General features: G+C 42.1%; 1 protein-coding gene across 1 annotated transcript; it reads left to right on the top strand.

Moving 5' to 3' along the window:
• The first annotated feature begins 3,516 nt into the window (after positions 1-3,516).
• On the top strand, positions 3,517-17,244 carry nrl (neural retina leucine zipper). The gene is made up of 4 exons (XM_041790496.1): positions 3,517-4,134; positions 9,064-9,339; positions 13,710-13,925; positions 17,083-17,244. Exons 1-4 carry the CDS (start codon positions 3,517-3,519, stop codon positions 17,242-17,244), a joined length of 1,272 nt encoding a protein of 423 aa, XP_041646430.1.
• Positions 17,245-20,285: the final 3,041 nt, after the last annotated feature.

Genomic DNA, 20,285 nt, shown 5'->3' on the forward strand with positions numbered 1-20,285 from the left:
GTCAAAATATGAGAAAAAAATGAAATCATGTGTTCAAAAGTCAAAATATGGGATTAAAAGCAAAAGTAAGGAGTTGAAAAAGGTCAAAATATGAATTAGAATTTAAAATTGGGGATCTAAAATATAAAAATGTGACATATAAAGTCTAAATTATGAGTTGGAAAGGTCAAAGCATGAAATGAAAAGTCAAAATCATAAGTTTTAGTCGTAATCTTGAGATGCAAAATTGAAAATATGAAATAAAACAGCAATTAAATTTTCCCCCACATTCTTGACTTTTTTTCTAATTTTTCTTACTCTTTACTTTTTCAGATTTTTAGCTTAACAAGGATATTTTAAAAAATCAAGCTGTAGTTTACATTTTTATACTGGAGGGCCAGTAATGCATGGGCCGGATTTGGCCCTGGGCCTTGAGTTTGACACCTGTGCGCTATGGAGAAAATGGATGGGATTTTTGCTTCCAGATCCACGCTGTTGAGCTCTTTGTCTCTTCATCCTCACTGGCCAATCAAAATCAAGAAGGGGTGGTACTTTTGAAAATGGTGGAAGAGAAACTGATAGTAATATGGATACTGCAGTGAAAATCAGAAAGCAACTTCTTAAACCTTTTACCAGTAAATTCTGTAAACCTGAGGTTGTGGGGAGAAACCTCAGCTGTGGACTCTGGCCTTTAACAACACACCGTCATATCAGTCACACCCATAATTATGCATGACTCGTATTCTTCTTTAAATCAAAATAGACGAGTTATAAAGAAACTCACCCCCCGTAGATGGTTTCCATAAAGACGTGAACTATTCTGTCCAAAATGTTTTTCTTTTTCCTTTTTTTTTTAAACCCGGCTGTAAACATGTTTATTTCTGCTATAAAAGTTTAACATTTAAACGTGTGTGGATGGGACTTCTGCTGCTTCTGCCTCTAGTGGACACCCCAGGAACTGCATTTTTGTACCTTTAGTTTGCCTTCATTCATTAACCATGAAGGTCACCACTTGACATTGTAATGCAGGTTTAAACTCAGGCCCCGTTCACACGGAGACGAATTCAGGAGTATGCGCTAAAGTTTTTTGTCGTATCGGCGTTTCATCCACACAGAAACGGCGTTTTGGGAGGCCGTAAACACTACTTTTTGAAACTGGATCCCAGAGTGAACAAATCTGTAAACGCTTACCGTTTCGTCTCCGTGTGGACAGCCAACCGCATCTTTCTTGAAATGGTTACGTCGTACATAGCGTGGCCCACTAACACCGGATGCGCAGGTCGAACCAAAACAACAGTGGTGGATTACAGGGTTGTGTTCGTGCTGCAGAAGCTACTGAGCTTTTTTTGGCTTTTACAGCAAAATCTGATGCTCCTTTACCACCGCCGAGAACAGCAGACACCAGATGTTCTTAAATCTGCGCCGAGAACAACCAGAGGGGCAACCAGGAGAAAGTGGCAGAAAACTATTTATTTACGGAAAACTTTTCCAAAACAACACGGAACTATAATGTTTTCGTAACGTCTCCTTTCCCTTCAAAAACCATGGTATCCATGCAGCATTGCTCCGTTTCATCATGTCAAGGTGAAACTAGGATGGAGCTCGCTGTTGGCATCTTAAAAATAATAAAACATCCATAGTAACAGGGTGGACTCCTCTGTCTGCACCAGTGGTGGGCAATTGATGGCCTGGGGACCACATGTGGCCCTCCTCCTCATTCAGTGTGGCCCTCAAGTTGATTTCAAATACCTTGAAATTACAAAAATAAGGAAAACATGATACAATCTACCATGGAAATGTGAAAAATAGATTTCTGCAGTTATCTTTGATTAAAGTGGGGGTATTGTGCCTTTTTTCAAGGCTTTACAGCATCTCTCTGATACCCACGTAGTAGCTTCACATGGTTTACAGCTAAAAAAACTCCCATGTTTCTCACACTGGCGTCCTGAAAAACCCTTATTTTAACCTCCATTTGAAAAGCTTCGTTTTCGCTGCTGTCTTTTTATTGCCCAGGGGCCAAATGTGGCTATGGCCTATTTTTGATTGGCCCCCCAATAATTCTTTAACTTAAATTAAATATGGCCCTCAATAGAGTATGAAGCTTGTGCTACATTGTATAATTCTTCAGCACAAGGCAGTGCTACCATGCTAATACTGTAAACAAACATTTTGACAAGGATTTATAGCTGTTTCTTCAGGAATAAGTTGAGACCACACTATAAATAGTGTCTTGATTTATAACGCCCTGATGGATTACAGCAGCAAATAGCAGCGCCGATGATGTTCAAGGGGCGGGGCCAGTGGTAGCCAGAGCTGACTAGGGCCCCCTGAAATCTGATTGGCCTCCCCAAAATCCTTAAAATGATTGGCCATTTGTCTTGTCAGCCATCAACTAGCCACTTAAGCATACCTAGTCACTCAGCATATCTTAACCAAAATTAGATTGGTTTTACTAACTTTAATATCAAGGTGAGATATTTAAAAATGGCCCCGCCATCCTTATATATTTCTGTATGTGGTCCCCAGCAGAAAAAGTTTGGACACCCCTGACCTAGATTCACATAGAAATACTAAAATAACCATAAACTTGGTAACCATAAGCTGTGGATGTTATTTATTGTTAATTTTGTTGTGTATTTCTGTATCTGAGTGTTTGACTTTGGTTCTATTCTCTTGCTGTTGTCTTTTGTGTTCTCGTGCGTGGAAACTCATTTTGGGACAATAAAAAGAGTCTGATTCTGAACAGCAGCTAATCAGTCTGAGCTCATGACTTATTTATGAGCTGACTAACAGCTCATGAAGAATCAAAGCTTTGAGGGATAAATAACTTTTTCTATGACAGTTGCAGGGCTGAATCAATCAAAAGGGATCTGGCTGCAGACTGCTGTGGAAGTATAATCCAATTTTATTTAGAAAGTTTTCTGCCTTGATAGCGGCAGTCTGCAGGGGTAGCAGCTGAAGAGCAGTTTGCAGCCAGTGTCAAAAGTTTGGTGTTAAAAGTTTTGACATTTTGAAACTTTTGACAGCCTTTTATGAAGCATCCGAGAGGAGAGTTGCATACTTTTCCAACAACGAGTCCTAATAGTGTGCGGGTTGTTATTGGCATTTAATAAACTGATAATAAAATCTGGAGTAGTCTGATGGATGGACTCCATGGTCAAAAACAGTCACCGCACTAAGCTCACCGATCTTAGATTAAAACTTCCACCAAGGACTGATGCAGAAGAAGTAAACCCAGGAGGAGGAGCTCATATTTTTGCTGAGCTGTGGTATACTCCGATCATTTTAGCTACTGTTCCCTTCTCTTGGCCCTTTTTTCCCAAACCTTTTCCATCGTGTTTTCTCTCTTTCAGAACTAAAGGCAGAGAGACAAGGACACGTGGACGCTCAGTTTCTCACAGACGAGACTCACCCCGCTGTCTGCTTCCTGTCTCCACTCCTGCTGGTGTCTATGAGCCGCACTGAGGCCGAGCAGAGGACTTTACAAACATCCTGACAGGAGGACAAACCCCGTTAAAGCTCCCAGCAGCAGACAGCATGTCCTCTCCTCCCCTCCCCATGCCCTCCCTCCCCCCGAGCCCCCTGGCCATGGAGTACCTGAACGACTTCGACCTGCTCAAGTTTGAGGTGAAATCTGACACCCCTCCTCTTCCTGCTCAGTGTGCGTTTCCTAAATCAGGTCTCCCTCATGACCCCTCCAGCTCCCCGTACACCAGCCATCCTCCCCAGGACTCCAGCCTGAGCTCCAGCCCGTACAACTCACTGCCCCCCTCGCCGACACTCAGCGACACCCATCCGCCTCCATCCGGCTCTTCCTCCCTTTCCTCATCATCCTCCTCCATCTCCTTCCCCCTCTCCATCTCCAACAGCTTCACCTCTGGCGTAAGCTCCGCCTCCCAGGGCAACGTGGAGGGCAGCCCGGCCCACAGCGGGCCCCAGGGGCCTACCCCAGCCTCCCTGGAGGACCTGATCTGGCTGGCAGCTCTTCAGCAGCAGTTTGGAGGAGAGGTAACGGGGCCCGCCACCCTGCTGGGAGCCCTGGGAGGAGTACCTGAGAGAGGGGACCGAGAGAGGGGGCCCGTCAACGGGTTCCTGGGCTGTGAGGATGCTGTGGAGGCGCTACTGAACTCAGCTGCTGCAGCCGTCAGCTCACAGGTAAATGTCAGAGTGATGGTGTAAGGGCCGTCACAATGTCCGATTTTTAAACTTTGATTTGATACGAGTTAAAACCAAAAAACCTGTCAGATCTTGTTTTCAGTCTTTGAAAACTGCAGTTCGAGTCCTGCACATGGTCAAACAGGCAAGTATGGTACCCAGACACCAGGTACTTTTCTCTGCAAGGACTCTCTTATGAATTTATCTCTCTCCTTACAAAACAACAAAGGTAGTGGTTAGAAATGAAATGTTTCAGGTTTTAATGATTATCATGCCTTTCAAATGTAACTATCATTAAAACTGTTAGCTTTAATATCACAGTAAATACTGACCAGGCAGCGTGCTACTAAAAATGTTTACTGAGGTGAAATGAAGAAAAAGCACACAGGTCGCAGGACTTAGAGAAAACATTCAGAGACAACCTCACTGTCTCTTTCCTTTCTGTCTGCAACAACACAGCACGAGTCTGACCTTCGACTGTTAGACATAAAAAGCAACAAAAAGGAGTATGAAGCTTAGGCGTAATATATGTAGACGCCTAATTGACTGGCTGACTGCACATCGAAGTCGCCGCCATATTGTAAGAGGCAAGTCCACTTTGCAAGACAGTACAAGTGCAAAAGATCACATTAAATTGATTTTTAGATATTTGTTTAAAAGATGTTTTTCACCTTTATTCGGCTTTAATTAACAGACATAAAGTGTGTTTTACTGTCGTAGCATGAGCCAAATTGACTAAATTTTCCCACTCTCTACCGTCAGCAGCACTCTTAACAAAAAAAGGACAAAATTAACTTAACACGCATAAACACTGATGGGCTTACAAATGGTGCCGTCAATTTAACACGTTTTAAAAACATAAAAGGATACATTTAGCGGTCAATATTCATTGTTTATACTTTTATTTTACAGACCTCGTTGATTTTTTTGGTGGCATTATTACCACAGACATGAATATAGACCACTGAGTGCAAAAACGACTCATCAGAATCTGTTTCATGTGAACATGAGTGCTTTTTATTCAGAACATCTCAAGTTTCCCTCGTACACTTGTGTGTGCTGGGGCGGTTTTGCCTCTGGTAATGGGGCGGACACGTTGACGTATCATGGCAGCGGGCAAACGCACCCAATGAGGCGTCTACGTATGTCTATGCTATGCAGCTAGCTTTAGCTGCTTAGATCATCAGTGAAAGCACTCCCAGACTCTGTAGTTAAAAATGTCACGCCAGTCTTAAAATCTGCATTCGAATCAGCAGAATGGAAGTTAATTAGCTTAAGACAGGGCTGTCAAACTCAAGGCCGGGGGGCCAAATCCAGCCTGTGGAACAGTTAAATCCGGCCCCCAATATGATCTCATATTTCTGTTACAACTGGTCCATCAGTCTGAGGTCTGCAGATTTCCTCCAGTATAAAAATGTGAACTTATCCTGATGATTTAAGATATCCTTGTTAAGTCACAAAATCTGAAAAAGTAAGGAGTAAAATATTTAGATAAGAAGTCAGGAATGTGGGAAAAGAAATTAATTTGTGTTTTAATTTCACATTTTCAATTTAGCATCTCACAATTTGGACCCAAACTTAGGATTCTGACTTTTGATTTCATATTTTCATTTCAACTCATAATTTTGACTTCTCAAATAATATGTTGAGCTTTAAGATTCATAATTCTGATTGTTTTATTCAGATTTTGACCTTTTTAACCAAATATTTTGTATTTTATCTCATATTTTCGACCCCAAACTTTGTCTTCATAATCCCATAGTTTTTGAGCTTTTAGTCCGCAATTTAAATTTTTGAATCATATTTTGACTTTTAATTTCATGATTACAAATTTTATCTAATATTTTGACCTTTTAGACTCAGGATTTTGACTTTCTTTCTAATATATTTGCAATTAAAAAACTTTTTCATATTTTTACCTTTTTGAACTGATACTGTTGTAGCTATTCACATCATTTCTTTTGTTTGATAATTTTACATTTATTCATTATTTGTTTGGGGAGACTTTAAGGATTAATTTTGATACAGCTAATGTTTTCGTATAGAGTAATTAATTATTGATTGGGGCTTTTGTTTTGATATATTTGGTAGTTTTGCACAAGGTGACATCTATATTATGGGCAGGTAGGATAGGATAAGCGTGCACCGGGGAAGGTGAACGGTTTTTTACCAGGAAGGCATGAGTCAGACAGAGGGGGAGAGCACCAATTGTTTGTGAGAAGCTTTGTGAATAAACGCCTCAAAAGTTATCATTTTTGCATGGACATTGAAATTTTTGATCCTGCGTAAGATCTACTATCCCCGGGACACAGTGGTTGCTTTGATTCTTTTGAGTTATGAAATTGTTTGTTAATTGAAAAGAACAAATCGCCGCTACAGATACATTTACTTTTCTCAGATTGTGAGCCTTTAAACTTATCTTTTCAATTTTTCAAATGTCAAAATCGTTTATCATCAGTGGTAAGTGTTTTCATATTTAATTACTGGTGAAATGAGGTGGACAGTTTCTGGTTAAAAAGGTGACCCTGTTAGGCCCTCAGGTTAGACCTGAATCCAGAATCCGGCCCCTGCTGTGACTGAGTTTGAAACCCCTGATTTAAGATAATAAAATCAATAAATAAATCATGTCCTTTTAACTCCAACTCGACTGTTAAAATGCCCTGTTGCCTTTCCACCAGCACTAGAAAGTAGTGATTGCAGTACTGATAAGGACTCAGTTTGATATGGGCTCTATGCACCAATCGCTTCTGCATTTGGCTTTAGGCGGCTCCTTAACTTCCAGTTGGGAGATTGACTGCAGAAGATAACAGCGTATGATGGCAGATACTCGCTGTTTGCATGAGTTACCCAAGCCGACTGTCAATAATGAGTTAAATTAAGCTGCAGATGTACATGGCAGCACACAGCAATGACGTCCAGAAGTGCTATTTTCCCGTTTTTGAAACATCATTTTGGCACGTTTGGATGCCATTATGATGAAGAGTAAACACAAAGAAAAAAACTGCCAATAAACGCAGTATAGGACAGTTTAGATCCTGTTTTAGGTTAGCACGTATTGTTGGACGGAAGTTGTAAAGCAGCCTTATTTTCTACTGGAAATACGTCAGGCCGATGAAAATGTGACTTGTATGAATTATTCTGTCCTTTCAAACAAAAACATTGCAGATGTTGGTTTTGTGGTTCAAAAAGTGGAATCTGAGTGTTTTGAAAACCTTATTATTGAAGTATTTTAATGCACATAAAGTTTTAAATGGGTTCATATTTTAACGTTTATACAAACTAAAAGTGTAATTTCTCTGTGCTGCTGAATGAACTCCGCGGAGGTCCGCGCAGACTCAAAGCAAAGCTCCGCAAAGCCCGTGGTGCAAAGCTTAAATTTCACGACTGCGCAGACTCCGCTCCGTGTACTGGTGTCACACAAAACACTGCTTGGCATGTATTTTTCTCATCGCCCCGCATTAAATGTGACACTGACCTGATTTTCGCACTAGCCGCCATCGCGTGGTGGAACAGAGCCAGAGAGATGGAGACGAGCTTTGAGGAGAGACTGACAGACGAGGTACGAAAGCACCTAATGACACGTCACAGAGAGAGTACAAGGGCTACCAAAAAAACAACAGTTTTTGAAAGAGATTGTCCACACACTGGGGAAGGATGAGGCAGTGTGCAGAGCAAAATGGAAATATCTGACGGACAGATTTGTGAAAGCCAAAAGAAAAATGAAAGGGAAAAGTGGAGTCCTCATCCTCGCTGTCAGTGTAGGACACATGACAGAAGAATGTAAACAACCCGCAAGGATTGTGGGAAATGTAGGATTTCACGGAAATTTCACAGGAAACTACTACGCGGCAGTGCGCTCTGATGACTGCAGACATTCCGCGCTGAGTCCTCTCCGCTCACAGCACGCTCAAGTATGTTCGGGCCTTTACAGTCAAAGATGTGGGGACAAAAACTCCAGCCTGCTCCTGTGGACTCTGTCAGTGCTCTGCTGCTGTGAGCTTTGCTGCAGAATCTCTGGCTCCTGACACTTAACAGTTCAGTGTGTATGCCAGTTTCTTTGACTGAGCTCTGTTTCAGGGCGTACGCCACTTTCTCACAGTCGCCGTTAGCTCTGATGTAGCTGTAGGAAAGCAGCAGTTTAATCTGAACTGGACCACATTTCTTTTTAAAACAAGCACGAAGAGTCACACTGAAAGCTTGTCTTGGCACAGAAGTTGTTTTTGCACATCTCCTAAGTGCCCTTGGCATCAGTTCTTATATGAAGCGCCGCCATTAACAATCGAGGGCAGTGGTAGCAGGCACAAGAGTAGCGCATGTGCACAATGCAATTTGTCGCACTGAGAGCCCGTCATGAATGTGACAGACAAAATGTTTCTCCAAACACCTTCTGAAGATCTTCTGATAAGTCCTGCCCTTCCCAAATGCTCTCTATGGGAGATTTTCCAGATGATTATCAAATATATTCAGTTGATCTGGCGTGTCAGGTTAGCCGTTTCCTGCTTTATGTTTTAAACTTTAAGGTTCCTTCACTTCTCAACCCACAGACATTAGGGACAGCACAGTTACACCTCAAACGCTCATCACTCTGCCAGAACACACACTTCAGTCTGGCATTTCAGCAGCCATCAGAAAGCAGTGTCAGTCATAAACTAGGTTTTAACCTCATCTTGTTTCAGACATTTTTGATGTGCATGGACGCCCAGTGAACCTTTAATATGTACCACTCAGCATGACTGAATCGCAAGGTTTTATCTTTGTCTTTCAGTTAGTTTTTGTTTTTTGGTAAAGCTTAGTTTTTATTTATTTTTAGTAAACTAAAATGATTTAGCTAGTTTTAGTTAACTGTAATAACCTTGGTGGTTACTAACGTTAAAGCTGTCATTCCGACCCTCAGAGATGACTTTTATCTCCCTCTCCTTCCTCCTCCAGTTTCCGGGTCTTTCTCAGAGCTCCAGCAGTAACCTCGGCGACTCCAGCAGCGACAGTGGAGGTGACATCTCCTGCACCAAAGGGGCAGACATGTGCCACCGCCCGCTCGTCTTTCTCTCATCTGCTCCTCCATCGCTACCCGGCTCTACTCCGTACCCACAAGCCCTCAGCCCCTCAGGCCGCCTTCATCACCACCAGCATCATCATCATCAGCACCACCCGCACCATCCCATGCATGGCAACCATCACCATCACCACCACCCACAAGTTAACCAGGTAACAAGAAATGGCCATGTTTGGTATTGTGGACCTTCTGTCACCCTTTTTGAGTCATAGATGGTGCATTTTATACGAGCAGTATAGTCACGTCTTTCAGTTCTTTCTAAGTGAGAAGTATTCAAGTAAAGTATTTCAGATTAACACCGAGAGTCATCCTGTTTTTGGCTCATATATAACGAAAAAATATTGAAAGAAGACAAAAGGGGAGCAATCAGTCTCCTTTATACTGAGTGGCATGCTCCTTCCAATTCTTCAAACTCCGAACACGTTTAGAGGTGAGAGAGTTGATGTGACACTTGTCGCATTAGAGAGCTGAGTGAGAGGAGAGAGGGATCGAGCTGTGAAGGATTAGGATTAGGATGTTAGAACATGGTTATTAATGTCCGAGTTAATCTGAAGCATCTCCGTCTGCATGAAGACAACAAGGGAAGATAAATCTTTGTTTCTGAACACAGAAATATCGGTTTAGGATGGAGTAATGTGCGTTTTCCTGCAGTGCTTTAGGCTGCCCTTCAAACACCTAAACATGCAACGAAGCCCTTTGTCTGTTTTTAAGCAGTATGTAAACATGCAGCACACCATAAATATCAAGCTATAATACGATTATTAAGGGGGTCAGCTGCTCGGGTTGAAAGGACTTTGGCTGGGATCAGGAGGGTCGTCAGTTCAAGCTCTGGTCAGACCAAATCTGGGAATCCATCTGGGACTTGGAGAGGTACCAGGTTACTTCCTGGGATACAGGGGCAGAGCCAGAAGGGTTAAATATTTTGTTTTTAAATGCCAAAAAAATGGTTTCGTAACAAACAGTATGTATGGTAGGAATATGGTGTAAAAGAAAAATAATCAACGTGTGGCTTCAGAGATTCATTTATGGACATTGGACACTGGACTGACTGTGCAGACTAGCAAATATTTTAGACCTATGTTTGAATCAGAGCATCTCTGTGAGCCTAAAGTTGTTTTTCTGCTGATTATTGAGTTTAAATGCTGAATATTAAAATAACAATGCAGGAGGCTGCATCACAGGCTCTCTCTCTGTCTCTCTCTCTCTCTCTCTCCATTGTGTTTTATTCAGGCAGCATCACATGATTACAGAACAGCCTGCCATTGGCTGACAGACTCTCAGAGAGGGTAAATAGTAAAGTGGTTAGCATTCAAGTTAGAATTCGAGCTAGCTGTAATATATGATCGTAATTGGATTGAAATGGATAAAAAGACGTTCAATATCAGGTTTATTTGTGTGGATTTAATCATTAAAGTCCCCAAAAGTCACACAAGTTCCAGGCTCGCTGAAAATGATGCCAACAGGATACAAAGGCATCAATAGTGTCAATGGGAAAGCACAACAGCTAGCTTTAAGAGGAAAAACAAGTAAGAGCCATGATTTATGGTTCAAAAGTTATTTAACTTTTGATAAACTGTGTCACATCTTGTCATGTACAACAGCGTCGATCTTGAAGGCATTTTGACGATAACATTCAGAGAAAAACTGTCACACAGCCTCCATTCTTTGCTGCTGCAGTGGGTCCTTTGACTCTTCTTCTCTGCTCTAAAAACGGTAGCCTGTGCATGACATTTTTTCCGGCAGTAAAGAAGAGTTGATTTCTGGTTTATAGCGCTAACATTTAGCGTGGCTAAACAAAGCAAAGTATAAAGCTAAACCAAACGGTATCGGATCGGTGCACGAACTCGTGTACTCATTGATATCAACACCCGCATTTTAAGCAGTATCGGACATACTTCCCATCCTTCTCTTTGAATCAGAACAGCCCTACTTTTTATAAACCCGGAAGGGGAGGGATCTGTCTGTTGACAGACATGGAGGCTGGCAAATCCATCTGCTTTGCAAGGTTACCAGTCATCTGGGTTGGTAAAAGGTTTGTTACTCTTTAGTCTTATGACACCTAAATGCAAACTGAATATCTGAAAAACAAACGGACCCTGCTAACCAGTGTCATTTGAGGAGAAGGAGACGTAGCTACAGGTGAGGTCTGTTGTACTGGACGCTGGTACCAATGGCTGCCACTATTGCAGTGCGTCGCTCAGGTTTAGCTTCAGTGGCAGTTTTATCAGAACTGGACCACATTAGTTTATTAAATAAAGAGTAAAAAACACTGAAAGCTTTAGATGAAGGAAAAGACGTTTTCACTCTTCTGCCAACCTGGCATGAGTCTGTGATAGATACCAGGGGTAGGGGGTTAGTTTTAGTGTAAAGGGGCATCAGCTTGGATGTAGCTTCAGTGGCAGTTTGGTCAGAAACGGACATTTCTTTATAAGATTTCTTTACAAGAGCACAGAGCCACACTGAAAGCTTTTCATCATGGGTAAGATGTCGCTCTTTCCTAGCAGCATGAGCGATCGTTACAGGTGAGGTCTGCAGGTGTGTCCAATGGCTGCTGCTGTGCTAGCTTTTAGCTCAGATGTAGCTGTAGACCTCGACCACTTTTCTTTATTAAAACAAGAGCACAGAGTCGCACTGAAAGCTTGTCTTGGTGGGGATGATTTTGCAAACCTTCTGACCAGTTTGGGCATGAATTTTATTTCCAGAGAAATAAAAGAGAAGCTTTGCCGTTCACGCTGCGCGCATTTCTGCTGCCGCAGTTTGTCTTGTCGCTCTGATTGGCCTGTAATGAATGTGAATTGTTTGGTAAGTCTTGGCCTTTCCAAATGTTTTGTATAGGAGGTTTCACAGATGAATATCAAAAATACCCCTGCAAATATATGAACAGTCTATCTGCATGTCAGGGCCTTATGAGTCCTGTAAACCAGCTGTGGCGACTGTGGATGTAGGTAGAGTGGGTCATCTCACAGCCAGGAGGTTGTGGGTTTGATCCCCAGTTCCTGCAGTCACATGTTAATGTGCCCTTGATCAAGACACTTGATGTAATTAGCTCCCATTGCTTCATCATGTAAATGTGTGTAGATGTGTTTGAGAGGGATTAGCTAACACTGATGGCTAGTTCTCTGTAACAGCTTCTACATAGCATGAGTGTGTGACCTGCAGTGTGAAAGCGCTTTGAGCAGTAAGATAACTAGAAGAGCTCTATACAAGCTCAACTCCATCAACCTGTGGGTGGGCGGTGGGCACACCTTTGTTTCAGCAGCCCTGGACTCTACATCTCCCTCATCTTTATACATGTTCATAGGATCTTATTTGAACATGTGCATGTCTGCATGCAGCATGAGCAACAAGGAGGACGTAAGCATTTACATTTTCTTTAGGAATTAAAGAAACTATTTCCTTCTTCATCATCTATTTCTCCTTTGTTTTCTTTTTCTGATTTTCCATTGTCAAACATGCCCACAGAAAATGTGTGCCGAAACAAGCCGTTCTCAGATTTTCCCCTCATGATGTCATATGGGGAGTTAGCCCCGCCCCCAGGTTCGATTGGCCCTACCCACTTAGAAGAAAGTTTTGCCCTCCTCTCCTGATCCTCAGCTGAGAGGAGGATGAGCCACATAAGCCACATCCATTTCCTGAGAGGGGTGGAGTCAGACAGCTCATTAACATTTAAAGCCACAGACACAGAAACAGCTCGTTCTGAGCAGGGCTGAAACAGAAGGGTTTTTAGACATACAGGAACCCAATACTGGGGTGTTTTTTTCAGAAACAAACTTCACAGGCATGTTTTGGGGACCTCTGAGACCGATATAAAGTTGTCTTAAAAAGGTAAAATATGGGACTTTTAATGGAGTTTTCCCTCTCATGAGCGCTGGTAATTTGAGGGACACCAGGATAGCTCCAGTGGCATTTTTTTAAATTAACATACACTTATGTCCAACCATTCAATTATATACTCCAAACATTGTATTGGATTAGTATTTACTGCTTTATAATGATAAACACGAGGAATGATACGCTTATTTGTATCCTACATTTCAGCAACAAGGCAAACCAGAGCAACTAGGGGCTTTATGCTTTTATTAGCAAAGTTCAAACTGATTTTCACTAACATCTGCTTTACAGATGTATAAAATGAAAATATTTAGCCTGTAAACTTCAAACATATTATTAGAATGAATAAGAAATTAAGTGACCATTTTTCTGGCAGGAAATGAAATCTGTTGAAGTACTACTAGCTCAGTAAACTTTGTTATTTGTCTGGTGGAGATGAGTGTGGATCTCTATGTGGAGCACGCTGTGAGCTTATGATAATATCTGCTATTATTGCTGCGTGTAATCCTGATAACTGTCACCCACACTCAGTCAGATTACAGCTCAGATTATCGACATGTGGAGATGAAATGTGCCCGTTGACAGACGCACACATGGCCCACGCTCGTATCGCCCTTTTAAATGTAGAAATCTTTATGCTCAGTCTCTGTCTCAACGCTGTTTTCTCTGTTTCCCTCCATCTGTTCTCCAGTGCGGCGTGAACGAGCGCTTCTCCGACGAGCAGCTGGTGAGCCTGTCGGTGCGCGAGCTGAACCGACACCTGCGGGGCGTGAGCAAGGATGAGGTGGTCCGTCTGAAGCAGAAACGACGCACGCTAAAGAACCGTGGCTACGCCCAGTCCTGCCGCTACAAACGACTGCAGCACCGTCACGCCCTGGAGTCGGAGAAGCACGTGCTCACACAGCAGGTGATTCAAGCCACGACCCCTCCACATCTTCAATAATCAAGGCCTCAGATTTAGCTGGGAGCCTGGGAGGACCTCCAAGGCTAGCTACCCTAACCCAGGTCTAAAACCACCAACAAACCCTGACCTACCAGAAAGATTGCTTCATATATCTATGGCATACATTTCACATCCATTTTGGCTCCTCTCATGTCCACTAGGGCCTTGGTTGGGTCCGGGACCCTCTTAGGGGGGCACCAAAGATCTCAGGGGGGTGTGAGGATCTGCCCTGAGGTTGTTAAAATTAGATTTGAACAGAAAGCATGATATAACACTTAAAAATAGTTTGTGCAAAAGTTGTTGGGTAAAATAATTTGTGTTATGGGCTACTTTGTTTGGATTTACATGAAAAATTATTATATGTTATTTTAATTCTGGCCACGTAGTATCACTGTTTTTATTTGTGTCGGTCCTGGAGGGGGCTCAGGTTTTCTTAGATACAGATAGGGGGAGCTCAAAGAAAACTAAATCATAATTGCAATTTCAGCTGAAATTGCAAGGGGATGCTGATAGCTGAATTGTGGAAGAACTGCTGAAAATAGCCAAAAGCACAAACATAGCTGAAAATGGCATAAAAGTAGCATAATTTAGCATAAAATGGCATAAAAGTTGCTGAAAATGGCATTCAGTAGCTCAAAAAAGGATAAGAATAGCTGAAAGTAGCCTAAAAATAACTGAAAGCAGCCTTAAAATAATTGAAAAAAGCATAAGAATAGCCATATTTTAAAAAAATTTAAAATCTAGAAATCTAGAAGTCAGCAGTTGAATGATGAGGAAACTGAATTTTTTTAAAGTTTAAACAGTGTCGATACGACAAAGTATGAAGGAGGAGATAGCTGGCACAGAAGAAGTATAATTAACAAAATGGCCAACGCGAATATCAATAGTGTGGATTCTCAGCATCCCCACTAAAAAGGTTGGGAACCACTGCACTAGGTGCCCTCTGCAAAGCAGCAGAAGTCTCATCTACACCCATGATCACATTTTTACAGCAGGAATAAACATGCTTAAAGTCCTTAATCAGAAAAGAACAGACGCTGTACGGAGAGGGAATTTATTCAGAACTCGTCTGTTTTGGTTTAAAGAAGGATAGAAGTTATTAGGAAGCTTCCATTTTTAGAGCAGTGAAGAAGAACCAAACAAAGGAGATAAAATAGGACCCACTGCAGCAGCAAAGTCTGCAGGCAGCATGACCTTCATTATTCTCTGTTAGAAACCCTTTCAGACCGGCAACAAGAAGTGACAGGTTATTTAGAACCATATTTAACGTCTGGAAGCTAGCATTGTGCTCTTCTAATGACTCTATTCATGCCTTCATAACACTCACAGAAGCTTTTCTAGCAACCAGGAGCTAGGGCAACTTTTCAGGCTCTTTCAGATTAAATCTACACCAGTAGATCCTATATTCAGCACGTTTTTAACCCAAATGTAATGTCCTCATTTGTGGACACAGGGTCTTTGGAGGTTAAACACACAGCTCATTATGGAGACAGTCAGACTCTTTTAGAGCGTAGTTGAGACAGATAGAGATGTGGCCCCTTATGTCAGTGTTAATTTGATATTTAGAGGTAAAACTCACCGTATTTAACAGGAAACCAACTTCAAGTTTCACAGAGAGGCTGTACATTACAGTTCTACTGGCTGAGCCATGTTGGAGTTCACTGTGGGGCTAAAATAAAGCGCCATTTACCACAGTTGGTCCAGAAGGTCTACGCTGGTACCTGGTATCAGCCAGTACCCAATGCTCTGGTATTGGAATCGGTATTAGAAAGGAAAAAAATGCAGATTTTTTTTTGTTTTGTTTTGTTTTTTTGTAACTCATCTGTTTAGCTAAAGAAAGGTTCTAGTTCTGCGTAATTAGGGGGGTGGCTGATAGACTACCGGTCAGAGTATTGTAGCTGGTTGTCAGGAGGATTCAGACTTGCCTCTGCCTATCTGTCTCTTCCTAGGCTGAACTTCAGTTTATCTGAGACAGCGTTTTCTACGATCACCTTCAGTAACCATAGGCTGACATCAGTCCAGCTTTGTTCACTATTTCTGACAGTCTGTGGTTTCTTTACGCCTCAGATGGAATCAGTAGTTTAGGCGGCAGAATGTCCAGCTGATGGTAGAAAAGGATTGAGGTCCATTATAGAAAAAATGCACTAAACATGAATGAGATACAGCAACAGAACAGCAGCTTCTTATGTGGAAGTCTTTAATAATAACATCCTTTTAGGCTCAATTTAGAATTTTACTGTTTTGCATTCAGAACTGTGTCTTTTTGGGTTTTTGTACAGCCTTAAACTAAGGATTATTGTCACGTTTGCATACCAATTAACTGTATTTAATCTTGACAGCCCTAATTTGACATTGTCAGTCCTCAAATAAAAAAAACCTAGATTTGAACATTGTTAGATAAAGACATTTCAGGGCAGAGATTCTGTATATCCTCTTAGACCCCTCAGGACATTTTGTCAGACTAAAATGTTTTTGAGTTTTTGTCGACTAAAACTAAAAAGGGTAGAAATGACTAAAATGTTACTGAAACTAAAGAATAAAACTAAGACTAAAATTTTAAAAAGCTGCCAAAATTAACACTGTATTTGGATTAAATCCTTGTGGTCCATCATAAAATAATAATAAGAATGACTCCACCGTCCCTTTCTTAAAGACTGACACCATTTCTGACATCTAAGCAGATCAATCACAACTAGACGTCTGCTCTAAAAACGCTCCACTGCTGTGTTTTCTGCATTAGCAGGACCTTCAGGAGATTTGTGGACCTCATTTTTGGTCAAAACTACTTCCTGTTCAAAGACAGGGCTGAGCTTTAAATGCATCAGGTTCTACTGACTCTGAAGAAGTAGGAGAAACTGAAAATGGAGTCTAAACAAAAGCTCAGTTCTCAGGAGGTTAAAGCATCTCTAATGGATGTCCTAAAAAGTTCATAAAAATCCAATCAGAGTCTATAAACTGGGCTTTGTTTTTCCTAAAACGTCATTCTTTGAATGTTATTTCCTCCTGTGTGCTTGGTGCTGTTCTAAGAGAAACCTTTGTTAGTTTCCAGAGTGTTAAAGTGAGCATCTTTGCACTCTGGCTCAGAACATGAATCTCATCGTCTCTTCTCTCCCCTCCTCAGTTGGAGCAGCTCCAGTGCGAGCTGACTCGGGTGCTGCGGGAGAGAGACGCCTACAAGGCTCGCTACGAGAAGCTCCTGAGCACCAACCACAGCATCGCCAGCGACGCACCAGCAACCCGCACCAGCAACCCACCTTCACCGCCCCCTGACTACTTCCTCTGAGTGTAACCCGGAGCGGGGAGCCATGAAACAAGAGCAGCCAACACGGAGCGATCTACGAGGATGAGTAATGAGGAGGACGTGTACGTGTTCAGCATGTTTGTATGTGAGGGAGGAGATGACAAAGAGACGTCGGCAGGCTGATAATGAGACGATACTTTACTGTGAAATCCTCCCTGGATTGATTAAAGGGGAATGACTGTTAAATCAGAGGGTTAGACTCAGCTCTAGGCTGCTACAAGGACTCTGTTTGACTTTACTGTGAATGATTGTTGCACAAAAATGGCTGAGAGCTTTAGTTTGGTACAAAAGAGCAAAAGTGGACAAAAAAAACTCTGAACAGGGTTTAAAAGCTTTATTTAAAGGGACATTCCATAGTTTTAAACCTGGGCTTTCTTGATTTAGATACTTTGGGGTCTTATAGGATAGCCTAAGCAATATCGTGTCTGATGAAAAATCTAGATTCTAACTATGAAAATCCAGATTTTCCCTTGAACCCCTAGCTTATCCAAGCAAACTGACTGGAACCCCCTCATCAGAGAGAGAAAGATCTGGATCAGTTGTAAACCAGTTTGCTCTCTTCCTTTCCTCTACAGGTGCATGTGTACATACATGTGTGTTTGAGCAGGTTTGTTGTGAAGAGATAAGGTGGTTCTCTGACTATGCAGCATTTCCCTCACTGACTCTAACTGAAGAAAAGTCAGAGAGTTCATTTTTAGGGCCCTACTAGGAGGTACAGGTTTTGAGAGCACTGGTTGTTCCTGACGGTGGTGGTTGGTTTCGTGTAGTCTGATCTAGACCACGAACAAAAGACTGGGTTGGCTTATTTTCTGGGTTTGTAGATACTCCATAAGCCTGAATATACACTATATGGACAAAAGTATTCAGCCGTCTAACCATTCCACCAAAAGGGGGACTGTAATGGTACTGAAATGCGTGACCCTTTAGTATGGACTTTGCCCCTTTTGCTGCTCTAACATCCTCCAATCTTCTTGGAAGGCTTGCTACAAGATTTTAGAGTGTCTGAGGGAATTTACCCATTCATTCTGCAGAGCATTTATGAGGTCAGGCACTGATGTTGGACCAGATGGCCTCTGTTCCAGTTTGTCCCAAAGGTGCTGGATGGGGTTAAAGTCAGGGCTCTGTGTGCCAGTCAAGTTCTTCCACACTGAACTCATCAATCCGTGTCTTTATAGTCCTTCTTTGTGCTCTGGGGCACAGTCATGCTGGAATAGAAAAGGGCCTTCCCCAAACTGTTGCCACACAGTTGGAAGCATAGCATTGTCCAGAATGTCTTGGTATGCTGAAGCATAAAGATTATCCCATTATCCCTCCTCCAACAAACTTCATAATCAGGCAGGTAAAGTTCTCCTATCATCCTCCAAACCCAGACTCGTCCATCTGACTGCTCCATCCAATGCTCGGCATTGGACTTCGTGATGTGAGGCTTATGTGCAGCTGCTCAGCCATGGAAACCGCTGCAGTCTTGATGTTTGCATTAACGCCATAGAGAGTTCAGAACTCCTCAGTTACAGAATCAGCCTCACGTTAGCAGTGGTTGACCCTGCTCTGTGATTTTAGGTGGTCTTCCACTTTGTGGCTAAGTTGCTGTTGTTCCTAAACTCTTAGATTTGACCTTGGAATATCCAATTTCACCAGCAGTCTTATTGCAAAGGTGGCATCCATCACAAAACCACGCTTGAAGTCTCTGAGCTATTCAGAACGACCCGTTTAGGATCACTAATGTTTGCAAATGGAGACTGCATGGATAGGTGCTTGATTATACACGCCTGTCAGAATGGGTCTGATTGACACTTGAATTCAATCATTTACAGGTGTGGCCAAATACTTTTGTCTATATAGAGGATGTGCAAAAATATTTAAAAACAGCCCTCCTTTTATGGTAGCCATTCCCATGTTGGAATCATCACAGCCTGTTTCACAGCAAGTTTTAGGAGCAATGCCAGAACTCTTCCTCATTTTTGACTCATTTAGACCTCATAATATCTGAAATAAAACCCTGGTTAAAGAGACCGGAATGACCCTTTAAGTGTACAAATAGTCCCTGATGCTAAAGAGCTTTTTATCTATGCAATATCACCAACTCTCCATTGGAGTGGCTCACACTGTAGTTGTGTTTTTTATAATAAGCTGCTGAAGCTGCAGAGGTCTGAGTAGTGCTGTGGTGCAGGATGTGGAGTGGTATGGGCTTGGATAAAGTATCCATGGCATGCGGGTGTATTTGCCAGCTGATATTTCACAGTTGCCTACCAAAGTGTTGAAGCTCACCAGGACTTGTGATTCTCTGTAAATCCTATAGATGACAGAATGTACCTTTAAAGAAGGACACCTTTAAATGAGGGTCTCCCAGTGATTGTGCTAAACCGATAGTGAGAGTATTGCTCTTTTTTTTAGCAAAGAAATCTAACTTTTGCTAGTCAGAAAAGCTGATTTTCACAGTTGCTGTTTGCTGTCCACAGAATGAGTTTTTTTACAAACAGAGGAGCGGAGCTGCTCGTGTGATAAACCCACCGCGGCAGGCGTAAAGAGTGTGGCATGGTGTGTGTGCTTGTGTCCAGACTAGAGGAGCTGTTTTCAAGCAGACCATCACCAAATTTATGCAACGGCACAGAGCTGAACATAGAAATCTGTGGGAACAGTGGCCTGTTGCACCAGCTTTGTATAAGCTCTACTTCTGATGTAAAGTTTGCACTTCCCTGCTTTGAAACTGGCTAACCAAAGTTGGGTTATAGTTGCACCACAGGGACGTAAGGTTCAGCTTAACTAGTCGAAAGTGATGTCCAAGCCAAAAATAACGTTTTATTTCATTGACCAGTAAAATTAATTTCTATAAACGCAGTATTTGTTGAAGTGACAGATCTTGCCTAACCTGCAGTTTCCTCAGGGTTTGCGTCCACAGTTCTCCATCTGCACCATGGTGGACTTTTCTGAACAAGGACTGGCATTGTAACCCTCAGATGGTAGGAAATTATTCCTTACTCTCAGGGTGTTTTTGAATTATTTTTTTAGTTAAGATCAGACCT

The sequence above is a fragment of the Cheilinus undulatus genome, linkage group 7 (assembly GCF_018320785.1).
Source record: "Cheilinus undulatus linkage group 7, ASM1832078v1, whole genome shotgun sequence".
NCBI classification, from domain to species: domain Eukaryota; kingdom Metazoa; phylum Chordata; class Actinopteri; order Labriformes; family Labridae; genus Cheilinus; species Cheilinus undulatus.

Bases quoted from the DNA above. Each gene is read 5' to 3' on its own strand.
- nrl (XM_041790496.1), top strand. From the start codon at position 3,517: ATGTCCTCTCCTCCCCTCCCCATGCCCTCCCTCCCCCCGAGCCCCCTG. The intron at 4,135-9,063 runs GTAAATGTCAGA...TTCCTCCTCCAG, and splicing joins CTGCAGCCGTCAGCTCACAG to TTTCCGGGTCTTTCTCAGAG. The intron at 9,340-13,709 runs GTAACAAGAAAT...TCTGTTCTCCAG, and splicing joins ACCACCCACAAGTTAACCAG to TGCGGCGTGAACGAGCGCTT.